The 20,027-nt window shown below is 53.2% G+C and overlaps 7 protein-coding genes across 7 annotated transcripts; 2 read left to right on the plus strand and 5 right to left on the minus strand.

Moving 5' to 3' along the window:
* Positions 1-306: 306 nt before the first annotated feature.
* On the minus strand, positions 307-1,214 carry BKA55DRAFT_723190 (putative ubiE/COQ5 methyltransferase; the record flags this gene model as incomplete). The annotated part of the gene is made up of 1 exon (XM_046201045.1): positions 307-1,214. The coding sequence occupies one exon, from the start codon at positions 1,212-1,214 to the stop codon at positions 405-407; it is 810 nt and encodes a 269-aa protein (XP_046040719.1). The 3' UTR covers positions 307-404.
* A 165-nt stretch (positions 1,215-1,379) lies between these two features.
* Positions 1,380-2,729, minus strand: BKA55DRAFT_668954 (uncharacterized protein; the record flags this gene model as incomplete). Its single annotated transcript, XM_046197927.1, has 4 exons — positions 1,978-2,729; positions 1,845-1,932; positions 1,558-1,779; positions 1,380-1,501 (listed from the first exon to the last, which is right to left on the minus strand). The coding sequence occupies exons 1-4, from the start codon at positions 2,641-2,643 to the stop codon at positions 1,380-1,382; spliced, it is 1,098 nt and encodes a 365-aa protein (XP_046040720.1). The 5' UTR covers positions 2,644-2,729.
* Positions 2,730-2,917: 188 nt separating this feature from the next.
* Positions 2,918-4,782, plus strand: BKA55DRAFT_723197 (major facilitator superfamily domain-containing protein; the record flags this gene model as incomplete). Its single annotated transcript, XM_046201046.1, has 8 exons — positions 2,918-3,265; positions 3,315-3,581; positions 3,631-3,650; positions 3,702-4,012; positions 4,074-4,115; positions 4,168-4,363; positions 4,424-4,694; positions 4,741-4,782. 8 exons carry the CDS (start codon positions 2,918-2,920, stop codon positions 4,780-4,782), a joined length of 1,497 nt encoding a protein of 498 aa, XP_046040721.1.
* A 3,641-nt stretch (positions 4,783-8,423) lies between these two features.
* Positions 8,424-10,388, minus strand: BKA55DRAFT_547403 (beta-lactamase/transpeptidase-like protein; the record flags this gene model as incomplete). Its single annotated transcript, XM_046191020.1, has 4 exons — positions 8,424-9,303; positions 9,373-9,628; positions 9,701-9,823; positions 9,884-10,388. The coding sequence occupies 4 exons, from the start codon at positions 10,386-10,388 to the stop codon at positions 8,424-8,426; spliced, it is 1,764 nt and encodes a 587-aa protein (XP_046040722.1).
* A 2,074-nt stretch (positions 10,389-12,462) lies between these two features.
* Positions 12,463-13,867, minus strand: BKA55DRAFT_531232 (uncharacterized protein; the record flags this gene model as incomplete). Its single annotated transcript, XM_046189213.1, has 4 exons — positions 12,463-12,800; positions 12,852-13,106; positions 13,151-13,403; positions 13,448-13,867. The coding sequence occupies 4 exons, from the start codon at positions 13,865-13,867 to the stop codon at positions 12,463-12,465; spliced, it is 1,266 nt and encodes a 421-aa protein (XP_046040723.1).
* A 1,358-nt stretch (positions 13,868-15,225) lies between these two features.
* On the minus strand, positions 15,226-16,299 carry BKA55DRAFT_531258 (uncharacterized protein; the record flags this gene model as incomplete). Its single annotated transcript, XM_046189215.1, has 2 exons — positions 15,226-15,899; positions 15,963-16,299. The coding sequence occupies 2 exons, from the start codon at positions 16,297-16,299 to the stop codon at positions 15,226-15,228; spliced, it is 1,011 nt and encodes a 336-aa protein (XP_046040724.1).
* Positions 16,300-17,919: 1,620 nt separating this feature from the next.
* On the plus strand, positions 17,920-19,713 carry BKA55DRAFT_292420 (major facilitator superfamily domain-containing protein). The gene is made up of 5 exons (XM_046185548.1): positions 17,920-18,237; positions 18,299-18,313; positions 18,367-18,768; positions 18,820-19,003; positions 19,056-19,713. Exons 1-5 carry the CDS (start codon positions 17,983-17,985, stop codon positions 19,553-19,555), a joined length of 1,356 nt encoding a protein of 451 aa, XP_046040725.1. The 5' UTR covers positions 17,920-17,982; the 3' UTR covers positions 19,556-19,713.
* Positions 19,714-20,027: the final 314 nt, after the last annotated feature.

Consider the following 20,027-nt stretch of genomic DNA (forward strand, 5'->3'; position numbering starts at 1 on the left):
CTAGGGCTTGATATGCGACACTTCAATCTTTCAGCACATATTCAACACCATCATTTCGTGGCCGGAAGGCTGACTTTTGTCGCGCTTTCAACGTGCTAACGTAGTATTTTATTTGCCCGGGCCCGTGCACCGTGACTAAATGCCCGCGTGCATGCACCCTTTTCTGAATATCTTGCCATTGGGGGAGTTTCCTTCGTACAGGGTAGGGCATATGTAATTAGCGGCACTATAAATGGGAATCTCCATGATGGGAATCACCATAATGTATTTCTAGCCCTGCTGCCAGAGTGTATACCCGCTCCAGCAACGTCGAGCACGCTTGGCTCCCGCATCACCTTCTGCCATACCGGCCCCTTTATCGAATCTAAGTCTACCTGTTGGCCGCCACCACCCTTGCGAAAGAATCACTTCCTGCACAAAATCTCACCGTGCAACAGCCCAAACCAAGCATCCCCATCCTCCCTAAACTTATCCCATCCCTGCTGTACCTCCTCCAGCTCCTCTACAGTCGAGAAGCCCTCCTCCACCGCCATTGTCGCAAACCCCGATGACCTCGCCCGCTGTCCCATCGACCCGCCCCAATACTCGCGCTCATCGTCGCTGCTAAAGCACCACGACCCGGCGCTCCTGGAGATGTCGCCCTTGGCGAACCCTGATTGTTCCGCCCAGACGTGGATGTGGCTGCCGGGATGGGGATTGCCGCCCTTGGCGGCAGCCATCTTGGCCGTGACTCTGTACCACTTGTCGAGCGTGCTCGACTCAGGATACCAGGTCATAGAGGCGGATTCTCGGCAGGCAACCAGTCCGCCGGGTTTGGTCACGCGACGCATCTCCTTTAGTGCTTTAATAGGGTCAGCAATATGCTGGAGGACCTGATGGGCGTGGACGACATCAAATGCATCATCGTTGAACGGGAGAGAGTGGATGTCGCCGACATCGAATGAGACATTGTTGACTCCCTGCGATGCGGCGAGGGCACGGGCTCCGTCAAGCGGATCTGGCACGTATTCAATTCCGGCAACGTGGCCCTGCGGGACGAGGCGGGCGAGGTCGATGGTGATGGAGCCTGGGCCACACCCGACGTCGAGGATCTTCATATCCGGGCGAAGGTGAGGGATGAGGTAGTTGGCCGAGTTGGCCACGGTGCGCCAGCTGTGTGTGCGCAGGACGGACGAGGAGTGGTCCGTCGAGTAAACTGACCGATTCAATGCCATTCTGTTTAGTGCTTTAACTTCGTCCCATGTGTCTGAAGAGTGGGTGGTATGTGAGGACAGGGCTGATTTAAATAAACCTCGCCGGACAACCCCACCCGGAGTTCCGACGCGGTGCTGCGATCAGGTGGAGCAGGGTCGGGACGGCCGACATGGTTCTAGGGACAATCAATATCCGTGAAGGTGCACGCAGACTGCAAACAGCATCATGCCAAACTCGTCGGCACCTTGCACCCACCGGTCGATCCTCTGTCGACGGCCGGTTGATCCGTATCCGGCGATCGCCACAGCTCGGAGATCTTTAGCGGCCCATCCGGCCATAGCGACAGATGCCGTGCGTACTCACGCTCCCATTCCTGCCTACTCCTTGCCTCCCAGACTCGCTTCGAATCAGGCGCGTACACTTCCTGTAGTTCCTCTGCGAGGAAGTTGGGAAAGTTGCTATCGGCATTGTACACGCTGCTGAGGAGGTAAAACGTAAACATGGCCCTCCGCTTGACCGAAGCGACGATCCACGACTCCCATGAGGGGCGGGTGCCGTTTAGTTCGGAGTGCAAGACGAGGCCCCCTGAGCGGTCCGGAAAGCCATCTCTTCAAGTGTGACCATGGTGGCGTTATTGACAAGGGGACTACTTGAGATGGGAGAGAAGTACGCCATGATGGAGTAGGCGAGGTATGCCTGGAAAGCGATCAAAGTATCAACGTTTCCGGCATTCGGGTCCTGAATTATCAGTGACTGTGACATTGTGGGATAACATGGACTCACATGCTGCGCCAGCCTGTCCATCTCCCGCCCAACCGTCTCCGCGACGATACCCTCGCTTCCATCTGCGCGATGATGCCACAAGCGGACCAAGCTGTAGCAGTTTGCTAGGGCTGTCGGGGTGCCGTCCGACAGTTGCATGGGATGAATCATTGGGGGGACGTCGTCTCCGGCCATCTGCTTGGGGTACGTTCGCAGTACGCAGCTCATGTACTGCAGCGTGTATGGGTGAAACGCTTTGGGCACTCGATCCCCGACATCGAGAAATGGCCGCAACCACCGGTCGCGAACTTGATCTGCATCAGCAAGCGGTACAAGGTCCAGGTGTGAGAAGTTCAACGAGATCAGATGGCAAGTCTGGGGTGTTACGTCCTGCGTCGGGGCCGGAGTTTGACGTGTCACACACGGTTCCACATAGTCTGCTTCTGCCGGACCCGTAAAGATCGGCGACAGAGATGCGGATGTTGCGTTGCTCGTCGGCGCGACGACATGTCGAGGCGCGGCCGGTGATGAAGGACCATCGGCCGTTGCGTATCGGCAGGGGCGATTCGATGCAACGCATCGCGCGCACGACGGACGTTCAAGGTCGCAACGGACCTTGGACCTTGCACACGGCAGACACGACTTTTTGCGCGACGGAGTAGGCCTCTGTGTCCGTGTCGGGGCCATCGTGTTGAGAATGGTTGAAATTCCGATTGATGGCGGGGTTAAGTTGCCACCTCTTCGGAATTCCGGGTACAAAATGTCGTTGTGATCCACATTGTCACGGGACTCCGACTCATACGGTAGACCGAGAAAGCTTTGTCAAATTAAGTGGTTCGGAACTCCTCCGTAAGGTCGTAAGCCCGTTCGCGCTATGCGAATATTCGAGTATTTAAACACGTTTTCACCACAGCTGAGATGTGTTACATTACCGGACAATCTCATTTATCGACTTGCAAAAATGGACATTCTACTCAGTGAGAGCCTGTTTGGTCGCACCGCCAACTACCTCACCAAAGACAAGGCTTTTCCTCATCATCGTGATTTAACCAATAAAGAGTCTTCCATCGAGCTTCAGGACTCGACAGGCCAGCATGCTGGAGACCTCGACCGGCCTAGAAATTGGCCGACCCTAGTGAAGTCTTTTGTCATGGCAGACGTGATGCTCCTCAACTTTAGCTTCTACGCAGCGTCGGCCATCTTCACGCCGAGTATTCCGCTGATCGAGGAGAAACTCGGCGCGAACGCAAGCCAGGGCACGCTGGGACTGTCCCTGTTTGTTATTGCATATGGCATCGGCCCCCTCATTGTATGTGTCCCCAATCATACCAGGAGTCCGAGCTAACTAGACGTTGCAGCTGTCGCCCCTCTCCAACCTACCGTCCATAGGACGCTCGCCCGTCTACGTTCTCGGATCACTAGCATTCTGCCTTATCAACATTGGGACAGCCCTGGCCAAGAATGTTTCTACAATATTAGCGCTCCGCTTCGTCGGTGGTTTCGTCGGCAGTGCCCCCATAAGCGTCGGCGGCGCCACATTGATGGAGATATATGGCCCGCCCGAGGTCCCGTATGCCATTGCATTTTACGCCGTCAGTGGTGTTTGTGGGCCGATTCTAGGCCCAGTAAGTCCTCTCTCATATCCACCATCTTGCTTCACACTGACTTCCATAGATCTTTGGAACCTTGGCTGTGTATGTGACAAGCACCAAGGTTGTCTCGGGACTCGCGCTGACTTGGTCTAGTACCCGCTGGAAAACATGGACGGCGACGCTCTGGCTTCTTGCTGGCATCACCGGGTTTACGACCATCTTCATCTTCTTCTTCCTGCCCGAAACACTCATGGCCAATATTCAGCACCGCCGAGCATGTCGCCTGCAGCAGGAAAATACGCAGGGCAAACATCATTCATTGCGAAGCTTTTTCCTCGGTGTCGCACGCCAGACAGTCGACGACTTTAAGCTCTCCTGCATGGATCCCGTCATCTTGTTTGTCAACATACACACGATGCTCATTTATGGCATTTTGTATCTGTGGTTTGAGCTCTTTCCGTTTGGTGAGCCTACGGTTAAATCATATTACCGGTAACTGTGACCGTGATGCTGACAACGGTGTAGTTTTCGGAGGCATATACCGCTTCGATGCGACACAACAGGCGCGTAAGTAATGTTTCGGTTTCTAAACGCAACTACTGGTTTTCTAACGTGACAGTTACTTTCTTTGGCATCCTCGTCGGCGCCGTACTCTCGGTCTCAGCATACCTTCTCTGGCTCTACTTCGTCTACCAACCCCGAGTCGCCGACCCTGAGACCATTGTACAGCCTGAAGACCGCCTCCGGCCCGGCCAAGTCGGTGCCGTCTGCATCCCCATCTGCCTCTTCGTCTTTGCATGGACATCTCGCGAAAGGTACGCACCCAATACTTCTTCCAAGGACTACGGAGAAGAATGCTGAAAATAACGTTATAGCATCCACTGGATCGTCCCCATTATCGGTTCTGGCTTCTTCGCCCCCGGCTTCTATCTCACCTTCCAGTCCATCCTCAACTACCTCGGCGAGTCGTACCCACAGCACGTTGCTGGTGTCTTTGCAGGCAACACCTTCTTTCGGAGCTCGTTTGGTGGCGCGCTGCCTCTGGCTGCGCCGCGCATGCTGCAGAATCTGGGCATCGGATGGGCGTCGAGCACACTGGGATTCATATCCCTCATGCTGGTGCCACTGCCGTTTATTTTGGAGCGTGTAAGTGGCACGATTCGCAAACTGGAGTAGGACTAACCCTTGATAGTATGGGAAGAGGCTGCGATCATGGAGCAGATATGCGAACTAATATGGGCACAAGATGACGACGCCAATTGACATGTCCAAATTGCGACACTTTTCCCCCGTCAATGGGCGTCTTGTTGCAGCACACTGAGAGCGTCGCTAGCGGTGAGCATTTGGGGAGAAACAGGACTGATCTGATGGCTATTCCACGCGCAACAGGGCCTCGAGATCGTCTTCAGCCTGTGTGGCGATGATGCCTCACATTCTCTGCCTTCCCGAGAAGTAGCAGACGATAATAAATACCTAAAATGCAATGTTCTTAGCACCGAGACAAAATGTAAATAGAAATTGTATAAGTAGTATAGAGATAAACGACAACCAAATTTAGACTAGAATGGGACTAGTCTTGATAATGTCCCACTAGCAGTCTAGCTTCCTTACCCCGTACTCGGGTAGGGTCTAGAGACCGACCCCCCGTGCTTTCCTTTCCACCGTAGGTGCCCGTGCGTCAAGCACGGGGGGTAGGCTGACTAGGGAAAGGGGCGGGTGACTGGGGAATAAATTAGATACCTCATTTTTGTATGTAGCCCCACCAAAAAAATAAGTCACTCCTTTAGTTGAATTGTCCCTCTTTACTGCACTGATGATGCCCGCGATATGTCATTACCCCTCACAAACATCGCAACGAAATCACCACTCAACGTCCTCAACACCAACAAGGTAATTACTTTATTCAGTCATGATAATTGCAATTTCTATTCAATTGAGACGATGGATACATCAATCAAAAGCCCTGAACCGGCTCTTACTGCAGTACAAAAATATATCAATTCTGACACCGGAAACCCTAATGTCTTGCGATATACAGCTCATAACCTTGAGACGCGTACTGTCGCGGCTGTCGAGCTTCTAAGGGAAGGATATTACTCCTCAGCTGTTAAAGCTGCTAAGGCATGGAGGGTACCATATAAAAGGTTGCTTTCTCGACAAAAAGGAAAACATCCTGTCTCTCAAAATGGCGGCAACTTCACGCTTTTTTCGCCGGAAGAAGAGAAGGCGATCCTCGCTTGGTGCTGGCGCCGCGTCACTCAGGGACATCATATACAGATGCGTACTCTTCGACAGTATGCTAATTCAATTCTAAAAGCAACTGACCGACTTCCAACGGCTTCTAGATACTGGGCAAGACGTTTTCTAAGAAGATATTCCTCTATTCTTCATAGAAAGAAGAGTTCAACCATCGCAGTGCAAAGAAAGGCGATGGCAGACCGAGCCAACGTCGAAGAGTGGTTTCGCAAGTGGCATGATTACGCGGAAAAAGGCATAGATTACGAGGATGTGTGGAACATCGATGAGACAGGCTTCCAGATCGGTTATCTTAAAAATGGGATGTTCCTGTGGACTTTTGGGGAAATCGACAAGCCTATCTTGACTGATGCACACGAGACAATAAGCGTCACGATCATTGAGTCTATATCAGCAAAAGGACGGGTTATTCCATCGTTTATCATCATGCCGGGCGTACAGCTGCCGTCTCGGTGGGTTGACAACCGCCTTGAACCGGGCACAACGATCGTTACAACACCAAACGGCTATATCGATGATATCTCCGCGCTAGAATTCTTCGACCACTTTGAACGGCTTTCCCGGACTTCTTTGAGTCCGGGAAAAAGAACACTATTACTAGACGGTTGTGAGAATCATTTTACCAAAGAGCTTTTCCAAAAAGCCCAAGATGCAGGCGTGGTGTTGTTCCCTTTCCCGCCTCACTTGACACATATCCTTCAACCGCTAGATGTAGGGCTATTCTGTGTATACAAGCATTGGCATCAGGAAATCCTTCTTCGTGAGATTGCAGATGGCGCTACAGACTTCAATAAAGCTGACTTTTTGTTCCATTTACAGGAGGTACGCGCCCGTACTACTAAGAGAAGCACTATCATCTCATCTTGGCAAAAGACCGGCATCTATCCCTTCGATCCTGAGGTTGTACTAGCCCGTATGATAAATCCCTTATCATCACTATCTTTGGAGGTAGCTGAAGAGTCGTTACCCGGCTATATCTCACGAGGGTCCTCTTCCACCCACAGCAGCGATAGCAACTCCGAAATGAGTGAGGAAGACGGCGTTACGCCGCCTCATGAGATACACCATTCGAATCGTCACGACCAGGAGATTCGATTGATGTCAACGCCACCCCCGTGCGTCAACTGGATCGAAATGAACACGCCGGAGCTCAAGTTACGGCAGATCCGTCAGTACGAGGAATATGTGGCCCTCAGGATCGAATGCTCAATAACCTCGGGCACGCCTCTGACTCCCTCAGTGTCACATGTCAATGAGAAGCTGCAGAAAGCACATACAACTCTCGCAGTCAATGGGATTACTGCGACTCAGGAAATGCGCCGTCTCAAGGAGAAGAACCTTAGAAGGTCTGCCCGGGATCAGGGGACCACCATACTGGCAAATTACGGGCCAATTACTATATATGATGCCAGACTTCGCGTCGCAAAGGATCAGCACAACCGGCTGGCCGGTCAGGCGGCCGAGGAAGCTCGTATGCACACTAAAGAAGTTAGGGTTGAAGTCGGGTATTTACGACGATGGATTGCAGCGGTCAGGAAGATGCTCAGGGCTTCTTTAAAGGATCTACGGGTTGCTGATCTATACAGCAGCCAGCCGACTTATTCTCAGAAAAGGAAGCTATTCACAGCGGCCGAATTTTATATAAAAAAACAACACCAAGATTGTATACGGTCGACGGCGGTGATAGGGTCAAGATACCGGCTTCACCGCGAGCTTCTGGCTAAAAGCAAAGATTCCAAGGTGAAAGCGACTAATGCAAAGAAATCAGAAAGTCGGGAAGCCCCTAGAGTATTTATCTTTCACTGGAATCCCCAATTCCTTCTTCCATTTGACTATGACTTCAATATCGTGAAGGAGGCGTTGGAATTTATTGTCAGTGACGAGGAAAAACGCCGCTCTAATCGGAAGAAGATGTCGTTGGAAGCTGACGGCTTAGAAATCGTTGAAGATGATGAGGAAATGGATGAAGATGATGAATATGATGATGATAATGAAGAAATAGTCATTGGGGATACTATTGAAGTCAGTTAGGGCGAGTTCGTTATCCCAAAGGATGAAGAAAATACCGAATAGTCGTGATGGTTGCTTGGTGTTTTGGCAATATGCATTTTTGGTGGGGGTTGCAAATGGAGGGGTTGGTCCGGTCACAATCATGTAGTTATCCGTGGCAAAGGAAGTACATCTAATTTGGTGGGGCGCACATATAAAAATGAGGTAGCTTAATTTCCCTAGTCAACCGACCCTTTTCCTAGTCACCGTACCCCCCGTGCCTGACCCTCAGGCTCCACGTGTGGAATGGGTTAGGCTAAGGGGGGCCGGTCTCAAGGCCCTACCCGAGTACCCTAAACAGTGATCTGCCACATTGATCCGTCAAGATGAAGCTCTGTCAGGTTGCAATGCCGACTGAACGGTCACCACCCCCACATCCAATGACATGTGGTGGCGAGAAGCACGTCTCGACGAACGTTAAGATGACTGTTTAGTCGTATAGTTTCCAATCCGCTTAAGCCTCTTAGCTGTACAGCCGATGCCAGGTGTATGTGTTGGCGCTCCCAACAGCTCTTCCATATGCATCGCATTCTGGCCCCAAGATCGACACAACGCACATGCTATTGCGACTTACAATAGTTTAGTCTTTCCCAAGAAACCGCTCCTCAAGATCGGAATGTCTACCCCCAGAACTTCTCTTGTCAAGGCATCCCTCACAAACACCAGCCGATCAAGAGACTCATTTCCGTAGTAGGTCCAGTCACCCGCTACCCAGTAGAGACAATCATTCATGCTGACACCCGCACCGGGCAGCTCTGTGGCCGTGTTGGTTACCAGATCCCAGTCAATGCGCCACTCCTCCCGCAGGACCTTCTTCTCGTATCCGTTATCTTGCTTGGTAGTGGAGTTCGTAATGATATCGAGCGGGTAGATTCGGGCCACGGTAGGTAGCATGTCGAGCGTTTCACCAATATTTCTGTAGAAGATCTCGCGGTACGACGCCATCATGTCCGTCCCGTTGTATTCGAGTCCCGCAAGGATCGTCGAATTCACGTCTTGGCTGATGGTGACGGTGATCGCCGCGTCTGACTTGCTCGGGTTGTCAACGAAGGTTCCCGTGTACGCTAATCCTTGATCTCGTGCGGCTTCGTCGATGGCCGGGACTAGTGTCTCGAGCACGGCGTTGTAGATAAAGTTGGCCGCTGTCGGAGGCCCAGCTGTGAGCAATACAATGGCGACTCCGTACTCATCAATGACGGCAACCTGGGACCTGTACCCTTGCGCAGCACCACCCTTGGCATAAAGGTCGATGGTATGGGGGTGCCTAGGTGTCAGAGTCTGCGTGCGATAGATCTCCCATGGCATGCCGACAAGTGCATAGGGAGACCCGGTGGAGGAACTAGGCTTGAGCCATGCGAGAACATCGGCCTCAGTGTCGAGGATGGAACGATCAAGGATGCCGTGGAAGAATACCGACAAGTCCGACAAGGTTGAGACAAGACCAGCGCCACTAGTTATCAACAAGCAACGTGAGAACTTGGATGCTGTAGGGCAAAGGAGACAGAGCGTATGAACTTACGCAGAATAGTAGCTGTAGGACTTGCCCCAGAAGTTCTCAACAGGAGGGATGACGGCCCTCGCGTCGCTGCCAGGACTTTCTAGTGTGCCGGACATTGCTAAGCGCTCCGTGACAAGCTCTTTTACGAGCTGGGTATAATTCTTGCCCGTGGCTTCCTGGATGGCGCGAATGAAGATGTGAAAAGAAATAGTGGAGTAGAATGGGCGGCTCGCCGGTTTCGCAACAGGATAAATGTCCAGCAAGGCTTCGAAAAGTTCTGTGAGCACATCAAGTTAGATATGAGCTCTCGCAGCTTGTGGTGGTCGTCAAGATGGGGGAAGGAATGTACGTTGTTCAGAACAGGGCTCGTTTAAACCAATGACACCGCACGGCTCATAGTCCTCATCCTCCAGCTGCGGAAAACCGAGAGACTCGTAGTATTCCTTGAGGGAGTAGAGCTCAAAGACCCCATCTATGCCACATCAATATCGAATATTTTGTTCGGATAGGCACAGGAGGAAGAAAAACGTACAGTATTGTGGTATGCCTGCGAGCCCACTGGCCAAGTGCCGCAATGTAATGGTGCCCCAATCAATCACACTCGAATTGTTCTTCAACACCGGGATGTACTTGGTGATAGGGTCATCGAGAGAGAGACCGCTCCTGAGCAAGATATAGTCCGAAATCACCTTGGATACCGAGCCTATGAGATACTGTGAGTCTCGGGTCACTTCCTTGGTCCCGTTCACGGTGTTCGGCGCTAGGTAATGGTACTCCCACACGGGAACCGCCTTGTCTGGCTGGTCCCAAGAGATGATACCGACCGAAAAGGACGTGTCATCGACTGGCCAACCCGCCTCAATCTCTCTAGAGGTGGCTAGTTGGAGGACTTTGTTAAGCTCAGACGAGGCAAGAGCAAAGGCGGGATGGGAGGCGATATCTGTAGGCCGCGGAACGATTGGTCCTGGAGGCCGGCAGTCGAAGGAGGCGAGCGCAAGGCCTGGCAATGTTGCTGCGATGAGGGTTTTTCGCAACATCATGGTATGACCAGGAATACTGTGCAGGCTTACTTTGCCAATGTTGGTGTTTTCGAGGTTAGATAAGTGCTTGCCGACAATGTCCAACGGGTGTCCTGTTACTGAAGCTCACGGGTGGGAGCTTTGTATAAATACTTACCCGGACTGTAAACTGTCTCTATTTAAGTCTAGCGAACAGTATTGCCCCCACACCTTGTCTCACTAGGGCCTATAAGCCACCTATTGACTACCGACGTCGCTGTAGCATATCATCTCGTTCTGGCTGTACTGGGTCAGGAACGCGATACGACAGGAGCAAGGCCTTCGAGTCCTCTCGTCCGATACGTGCAAGGCCCACCACCTGGTCGCCGTGTGGAGTGGTTCACGCGCGAGAAATATGGGCTCGTCAGGCGTCTACGTACTTGCTGGCTCACGTACAGATTGCAGCTAGGCCACATTGCGTTGCTAGCCTCACAAAAGCGCAGGGCGGGCTTAGCTTCGGTACTTTCGTAGCGTAGAGCGCCAGGATAATGAAGCCCGGTGCATGGGCTGTTGCCAGCGCTTTCGGTATTGGTGTGGCGAAGAATTCGTCATATCCGATTCCGATCGGATTCTCACTTTCGGTATTGGCGTGCGAAGTTATTCGTCATTTCCGATCGCATTCTTCCAGTTGCCAAGGCCGCCGTATTTCGCAATACCGGGGTCCCATTGAGGCTGTGTGGGCGGCAAGCTTACGGCTGAGGAGAGGCTATTATCTTAAAGGCAGCCGCCCCCTGTGGGGACCGCCAATGCCTTGGGGAACGGAACTGGAGTTGAGCAGAGGATAGGTTGGAGTTGAAATCTGGGTCTAAGCCCGCCGTCTCATTGTGCCATCGGGCTATGTGTTTTTGCAACTCTTCATGGATCGGATTAATAGAGCCAATTAATTTAACTCGCTGGTCATATCGCATTACTCCTATCGATTATTCCAAATGGGACAACATAGACACCGATTCGGAGCCAGAGCTTTCGTCCCAGCGGGCGTCGGCGGCGGAATCAGCTCCGCAGCCCGCGAATGCCGGTCACAGTTGCATACATCGGTTTCGACGGGACGCAGACCGATGCGTAGCATGTAGAGTTGCCATTGTTCGCTGCGTAGTTGAAAAGTGAAGGTTCCCGCTTTAGTCTGCTATCACAATACCTGGAGATCATCCGATGTTCTTTGCGGCAAGTGCCCCTTATCCCGGCGTTGATCGGAGTCCCTTTGGTTCAGCTCCGCGCGTTTGCCCACCTGTGCGTCTTCCCTCTCCTCCGTTTGCCTCATCTGCCACCCGATTTTGACGCCGACCAAGAACTTGATATCTACGATAGCCTCGCCTAATTCTTGCCTTGTTACTCCCCATCTAACCCGACTCTCTGATGCCATCTTCAATTCCGGCCGCTCTTCAAAACCGAATCTGACCGCCTGACACCCCTTTCGAAGACGAAGAAAACCACGATTTCACGAGCAATGTTTTGGCGTCATTTCCGTGGCTAGACACTCTCCGAATGAAGAAGAGTCACTCGCTCTTCGCTGGGCTTTCGGAGACGACATCCAAAAGGTGAATAACTGCAGGCGCTGGCGTAATAAACTCATCCCTTAATCCACTACATCCACTATATCCGTTCCACGACACTCTCGCTATCTTCCAGCCTTGTTGAAGCGTCAGTACGGCGCCGAAATACAGTTACTACCGTGGCTGTAAGCTGTGCGGTGGTACCATCGCGTCGCATTAATTCCGCCTCGCGCTCCTCTAACTTCGAGACCCTGCCATCCACCTAGTTATCGTCTGCTGTGTGACTCGGAATATTAGACCGTCCCCCTGCTGGATAAGCTGCTGGTTGAAGCCGGAGCCGCTCATTTATTTCGTGTATTCGAGCGTGGATTTCCGTCTCTTGCGTCTGGCATACAAGTCGATATCTGGGCAATGAACGCGCGGCGCCCATAAAGGTGCGGTCGGATAAGAGTGTGGGGCGCACAGGCAAAAAGCGCTGGTTTCGCCAGCCTGGCCGGCCCTTAGCGATAAGGAGACAGTAGAACGCCGTAGCCGAGCATCTCGGCCATCCCTCCCTCCCGCTAGCAGCTCGTGTCAGCGTCAATCAAGTTCATCAAGTCGCGCGCAAACCGCGCCGGCCACTCCGCGTACTGCCGCAGCTCCCGCGGCAGGTTCGCGTAAATGTTCCCAACCCAGACGCAGACCATGATGTTGCGGGAGTCGTAGTCGTGCAGCGTCGCCGTCACAGGCCGCCGCTTCTCGTCGCTCCCCTCGAGACGCCCGGCCATGATGCAGTCCAGCACCAGCATGTGCATGATGATAAGCCGCGAGACGTGGTTACCCGGGTTTACGAACGAGGCGTACTCGTTGGCCGTGAGGTGGCCAAGCTTCTCGTACAGGAAGGTGTGCTGCCGGTAGCCTGACGTTGTTAGCGGAGACCTCGAAGACCACGTGTGACCACGAGACATACTCTCGGCCAAGTCGTCGCCCACGGACGAGGCAATCCGCCGCATCAGAGCTAGGTACTCCACCTCGGCGACGCTCTGTAACAGCCGCCCCAACTGCTCGAGGCTCGCACAGAAGCCGTCCGCCAGACCCCGTTCGTGGAAGTGGTGCGCCTCCGGTGTCACGAGCTCGACGGCGCGCTCGACGTACCACTCGCGCTCAATCGTCTGAAACACCGAGGACCGAAACTCCTCCCCGATCATCGGTCCCACGAGGAAGCCTGCCATGTCAGCCTAGAACAATCAGGGACGGGACAAGACTTACACCCTCGCATCATGGTGAGAAAGTCGTACAGCCCATCGGGCATGTGCGCCGCCTGGTAGGTCAGCACCAGGATGGCCGCAAACGCGGCGACGGCATCGGACACCGAATGCTGCCCGCGCGCGAGGAACTCGTTGAGGCGCTTGATGGCGACGACGCGGTGCTGCAGCGCGTCCTGGACGTATCTTGTCGGCCCCAGCACGCTGAGGTGCGACGCCCCGAGGCCGAGCATCGCGTGCGCCAGAAAGTCGTGCTGCTGGGTCAGGACGCGGGACTCGAATACAGCGGCGGCAGGCTCACCTCGTGTGACATTTGCGACACAAGCTGCCAGACGGACCACCCGCCGATGGGCAGTGGCGGGTACGCGCAGACGAGAAAGTGCTGGAAGAAGCGCAGGTCCGCCATGCTAAAGGTGCCGGGCGCTGGCAGCGCTCTGGTCGGGGCCGGAGGTGCCGCTCTCGTCACTGCTACAGCATCGCGGCCCGCCCTCGAATATTCGCACCCCAGGCCGAGACGCCGGCACGGCCCGCACTCCGGGATCACCTCGTCACACTTAACCTTACGTTTTTTGCAGTTAGTGCACCCGGCGCGCGACTTGGTGTGGCCCTTGCGGGGGATCGGGCGCCGGCGGGCAGTGGCCGGTGCCGGCGACGTTGATCCCGGGGCAGACGAGATTGAACCCGACGACGTTGTGTATAGTGTGGCTTCTTGGCTGGACATTTTGCAGACGATTGCGACCGGGTGATGAGAGATGAGGCGGAAAAAGGGCTGATGTATTCATAGTCGGGCCTGGTCAGGCCGTCTGACGGTGCAACCCAACCGAGATCCGGCACGCTATGCTTGGCAACCAACCAATTCAGTTGCCCGGTTGATTAGGCTTGAATCAACTTGAGCCAAAACGCGTGACACAGCATTGGTGGTCTGTCCCAAGCGCGCTCGTTTCGCGCTCGTTTCGTGTCAATTTGGCGTCGGACTACAATCAAATCAAGAGCTTGTCACTCACCTCCTCTAGTATCGTGTCCTAGAGCGTGCCCCGTTCCAGCTTTTGAGCCAATCCTATCGGGGAATCTACCCCTGGTCATTTTGGCTTCTCGGAACGGGCCCCGTTCCAGAATCTGGGCCCGTTACCCGCCTGTGCTACCCCTATAGAAGTAAATGAAACTCATCTTAGACGAGACCCCTTTTAGCATGTCAGCCGGGACAAAACCCGTCACCCGTCATGCGAAGCAGTTCAAGGTGTAGTTTGTCCATGAAGCCGAGTCATAATAGTTCAGAACGGTGAACAATGAGTCGTCTCACTAAGGTTTCGATACAACAAGTTGAGCCAGCCGAGGCTTCGACGGACTGCAAGGTCAACCCCAAACAGCTGCTGTCGGTTGGCCCGCGGAAACCCTCCCAGCGAGATATTGATAAGTTGTTTGCTCTCAGTCTCTACTATAACGAGCCTGAGCCCGCTGTCCTGTGCATCCGTTGCGCTTTTGCATTGAAGACAGATCCCTCCCGTGTTTCATGCCATCTCGGTGAAGAGCACATGCCTGAAGGCCAGCTCCGGGCATTGGAAGCGGATCCCAAACCTGAATGCATCACCAAAGACGATGTTATGAATCACATCAAGAGTTTATGTTGCCAGTTCAGTGGAAGAAAACTTGATGAGAGGCTTACGGTGTTCAGCGCAAAGTATCATCTTAACCCACATGGGAGACCCTAGGCTACTCTGGAAAGCTCCATCGTAACTCGCACCACCAACACCGCTTTTGAATCAACATGCTGAAAGTTGGTAAAGGCTTGCGCGGACTGGCTCGCCTCAGGGGTGAGGAATGGCCGATACTATCCAACCGGGCGTGGGTTCGTGATCAAATGTCGAGTGACATACGAAACCGCCTGCCGGATTTCCGCAAGAATCGTGCTTAAAGGTCAGACGGAGCAGAAAGGAGAAGCGATGGGACGTTGCCGAGTGCTATCAGCTTCCAGCGGGTCTTAAATACCCCAAGGTCTGCCGATAAGGGTAAGTTACTTGTACCTATCGTGTCCAACATAAGGAATGTCTGACCTCTCTCTAATACGCCTTCTTCATTATCTCATGTCGTAGAGCCAAGGACGGAGGCAAAAGTTCCCATAGTATGTTCCCATACTCTTGCTCTAGCATCGGCTAGCTGGAGCTTGTTCAGCTTCGCACTGTTGTCCATTCTGCTAGCTTTCCGGTCGACGCAATAGCTCCCACTGCCAATAGCGCCATCAGATCCAACCAGTACTTGGGAGTTGTCGGTGCAGCCTAGCGCGGCCCTATCACCGTGTCTATTATTCCTCTTGGAAGGCAGGCTCCCTGACAACGAAATAAACATCATCCGGTCGCCAGCTTCGTCGTAAGACTGAGCGAAGAGTGATAGAATAGGATAAATGACCCATCGGATGAGCTTGCGCACGACCCAGGGAAGAGGGCCCGTCGTGACGTTGGTCGTCAGGACCAAGCCCGGGTAGACGTGGACGAAGCTTTCCGTCGGCTGTCGCTCGGCGTACTCTTCCATGCAAAAAGTGTTCATGTAGGAGCAATGGGATAAGCAGGCGACGTTGCCGTACTTTTCGCGGAGACCCAGGTCGTTGAGATTGAGGCTGTGCTCGAACCTCTTTGGACCGAGCACGGATGCGACGCGAGGGCAGGTAGCCTGCTCGAGGAGCGGAAGGAGGTTACGGATGAAGCGCATGCGACCGTAGTAGCGCAGCGACATGAGTTCGTCTATGCCCTCTGCGGTTTCTAATGCGAGACATGATAAGTCCTACTTCAATGTACCTAGAAGGGAATTGTGATCCAGCTTACCTACTCTGCCCGACATGGTCGGAATGTCTGGCGTCATGTATAGCAGGTTCACCTTGGACTCCGTCTGTCCTATGTGAGAACATACCCTATCGACGTCCCTGAGAAGGACAATGTCCTGCTGGATAAACTCAAAAGTCGAGGACGGCGAGAGCTCTCGGCACGTCGCGAGAGTCGTCGCTGCCGACGCGGCGTTCCTGCCGACGATGTAGGCAGTGGTGCCGGTAGCCCATCTTGCGAAGCTCTTGACGGCAGCCTCGCCGATGCCCGACGTGCCGCCGACGAACACCGCGACGAAGCCTTGGCTCTTTGGCGTGAAGGTGGTGAGCGCGACCCGCATCGTAGTTAGCTTTACCATGGTATGTGGATGCTGCGCATGTAATACGGACGGGGGGTTTCCTTTACGCTGTGCGCTTGTCGACGTGCTAGAGTTGAGTGATGACAAGCAGATGTCAAGTTGAAGTGGCTGTTCTGGCAACTGCTAAGGTTGGAGCGAATAGTAGCAGTTCCAGGACAGGTTATCTATTACCATGCTTGGCCAAGGGGATGAAACTGCGCGCCAAGGGTTGCTGTCGGGGTGTTAGATTGGCGGCTGGAAATGGGCTCCACTCCCCTTTATTGCAATATTATTCATGTATCCAACTGAGGGGGTTGAACAACGAAAAACAAGACTCAAACCCACAATCAATAATATGAATACATCCGAATCCACATTTAATATGCTCACCTCATCGGATTTGCGCGTATCTAACACGGGGTAATCTATCCGGTCGGTTCGCAGCGGAGGTGGAAAGGGGGCCAACTAGCGCCGTGACGTAAATGGCCTTGTCGCAGACGGACGGCATCCCTGCCAATTCTCCACGAGCCAATCATAATCTGTTTATGTTGAGCTAACCCCCAAGCCTGGGTTCTCTTATGGTATTAGCAATATTTCACTGCCCAATTAATTACTTTGAGAGTATTGATGTGACGGTTGTGTTTCCCAAGGGATAAACTAGTCCGTTCTAGGTTTATGTTGGTAGGATTGTAGGATACAGTCTGAGCGTAGCGAAGATGTCACGCCTCTTAATAGTCGATAATGCGGGTAAGGCTTTATCGAGGTAAAGAAGTTGTATTGATAGCTAGTGGGCTAAGTCCTATGAAAGTGCTAATGAGCATATCTATACACTTGGGGCCCGTTGAGGGATCCGTTCAGGGATCAGTTGACGTTATCGTGGGATCAGTGCTGAGTCCAGCCTTGGCGCTGACCGGGATTGGGTCTGACTGTTTATTGGTAGAAACTTGTGGGGTACCCGTAACGTAGCCGCAAGGTTCGTAACAATTGGGAGAGTAAATGTCGCAGGCCGGGCATGGTCTCAACGAGCCTCAGGAACAACAACCCTTTGTAATCAAGCTGGGTGATTTAAAAGTAAAACCTGTGGGATAGAATACCCCACACAGATGATAGAACCAATCAACTCACTACTGCTGCTCATTATGAATGACCCGACCTTCAATCCATTTTAAGCACATCCAGTGCGACAGTAAATAAACGAAAAAAGCAAGGATCGAGAGCGTGAAATCTTAGAAACAATATCTGAAAAGCTACGGGTTGTCGAGCATTCTCGAGCGCGGCGAGGAAAGAGAGCGCGAACGAGCGTGAAATCGTCGTCTCCAACAAACTTTAAAGAAAACAAGCCCTTGTTCTCCATGAATGTTCTCGCTACCCCAATTGATAACGGGCACCAACCAGCCAGCCAGCCACATCCACATCCACATCCACGGATCGTCAGTCCTCTGCCAGCGCTTCCATTAACTCTTCGTACGTCGGCGCCAGCTAGGTACGCAAGTGTTGTCTTAAGACCACTCTTGAGATAGGTAGGTAGATATCCGGTTCATCGCCGGTTAACCGGTTAAACGTGAAGTCGCAAGGTTCAATGACAAATACGGTGACTCGGGACTGTGTCCCGCAATCGCCTCCCTTCCACCATCATCGTCAGTCCCATAATCTGCCGTTGACCACACTCTTCGCCCAGAGCCAACAATGTCAGCCATAGTGATTCAGACCCAGACGGAGTCGCTCGAGCTCGCCAGCCTACCTCCAACATATCGCCGCGCCGAGGATGGCAGGAAGACCGGTGAAGAGCAGCCGCCCGTTGAGATTCCTTCCGACGGTGTTCCTCCTCCTAATGCTCAGTCGCAAACGGAGAGGTGGAACTATCCAAAGGGGAACGTCGGCAAACTCGTTTTCGCGTTCCTTTCTTCTATTATTGCTGGAATGAACGATGGCGCCGTTGGTGTACGTCTCGTCCGCGAAACCGTCTTCTAGATAGTTCCAACTAACCTTATGCTCCAAATAGGCCTTAATTCCGTCTGTGCGTTTGACTCTCCCTAGACCTGATATTCTCCTTGCCCTGACTCGTCACAGCTTGAAGCATACTACGACCTCAGCTACACCATCATCTCACTCATCTTCTTGACCCCCTTCGCAGGCTATTCCATCGCCGCCTTCACCAATGCCTGGATCCACATGAAGTTTGGCCAGCGAGGCGTGGCCATCATGGCACCCATCTGCCACATCATCACCTTCGTCGCTCTAGCACTGCATCCCCCGTATCCCGTCCTCGTCGTCTGCAACATGGTCAGTGGCCTTGGCAACGGGCTGACTGACGCTTGCTTCTGCGCGTGGATCGGAGCCATGGATAAGGCCAATACAATCCAGGGATTCTTACACTCGTGCTACTCGCTGGGTGCTCTCTCTGCGCCTCTCATTGCTACTTCGATGGTAGTGTCTGCCGAGTTGCCGTGGTATACCTACTACTATGTCATGGTAAGAGGAGCCGTCTAGATTATCTGGACTGACCAAAGCTTACGTTAATAGATTGGTATCTCAGTTGTCGAATGGGTAGGTCTTACGGTAACCTTTTGGCACAAGACCGGCGCAGCGTACCGGGCAGAGCACGCGTCAAGTCCCGAATCATCAGGCGCTGGGACTCGAGAAGCGCTCAAGTCCAAAGTGACATGGCTCTGCGCGCTGTTTTTCTTTGCCTACATGGGCGTCGAAGGTTTGAACCCCCCACCGATCCGTCGTTGACCGACTTCTGACAAGCTGCATAGTTGGCCTTGGTGGCTGGGTTGTCACATTCATGTTGCGGGTGCGAAAGGCGACGAGACTAGCCTCCGGTGCTTCCGCCTCTGGCTTCTGGGCCGGCATGGCATTAGGTCGAGCAGTCCTCGGATTCGTGACTGAGCGCTTCGGCGAGCGACTGTGCATCAGCATCTACCTCACCATCTCCATCGGCCTCGAGCTCCTCTTCTGGCTAGTCCCACAGTTCATCGTCTCGGCCGTTGCCGTCGCCTTCCTGGGCTTCTTCCTCGGCCCCCTGTTTCCCGGCGCCGTCATGCTCACGGCAAAACTGCTGCCCGCCAAGCTTCATGTTCCAGCGATCGGGTTTGCGATGGCCATAGGAGGGATGGGCGGAACGGTGTTTCCCTTTGCAATTGGTGCGATCGCGAACAGCAAGGGTGTTGGAGTCTTGCAGCCCATCGTCCTCGCCCTCATCGCTGTGGTTGCGTTGGCGTGGGTCAGTTTTCCGCGCATCCAAAAGAAGAATTGAATCAACGGTGGAGAATTTAATACCAGTGGAACTATCAAGAGAGGAAAAAGCTAGGGATATTCAGAGGTAAGAAAAGGGAGGATGGATTTAGTAGCCTGAGGGCTGAGGCCGATGGGAAACAAGTCCGCAGGCGGTGAGGCTCTAAAGTCTGGGTTCATTCATTACTTCCCCATCCGGTACCCAGAGAAAGGATTTACTACCACTCTCTATACTTAACAGTCGAGTAGGTTTCAGCCGAGTAATATAGTTAGCGGATGCCCTCACTAAAATTCATCTCGGGTTCGACCTCTGGACCTCGCCCTGTCGGTACGCTATAATGGCGGCCACAGCTCACTCCCTTGACTGCCAGGGCCACAACCAGTCTCGCTTACTTGCACTTCGACGTCACCTCAGGTGTCATAGCGGAGACAACATCGCCGTGATAAAAAGGATGCACTTTCATGAATGTAATAAGGACAAGGGGTCAGCGCAC

The sequence above is a fragment of the Fusarium redolens genome, assembly GCF_020744475.1.
Source record: "Fusarium redolens strain MPI-CAGE-AT-0023 chromosome Unknown BKA55scaffold_45, whole genome shotgun sequence".
Taxonomy (NCBI): Eukaryota; Fungi; Ascomycota; class Sordariomycetes; order Hypocreales; family Nectriaceae; genus Fusarium; species Fusarium redolens.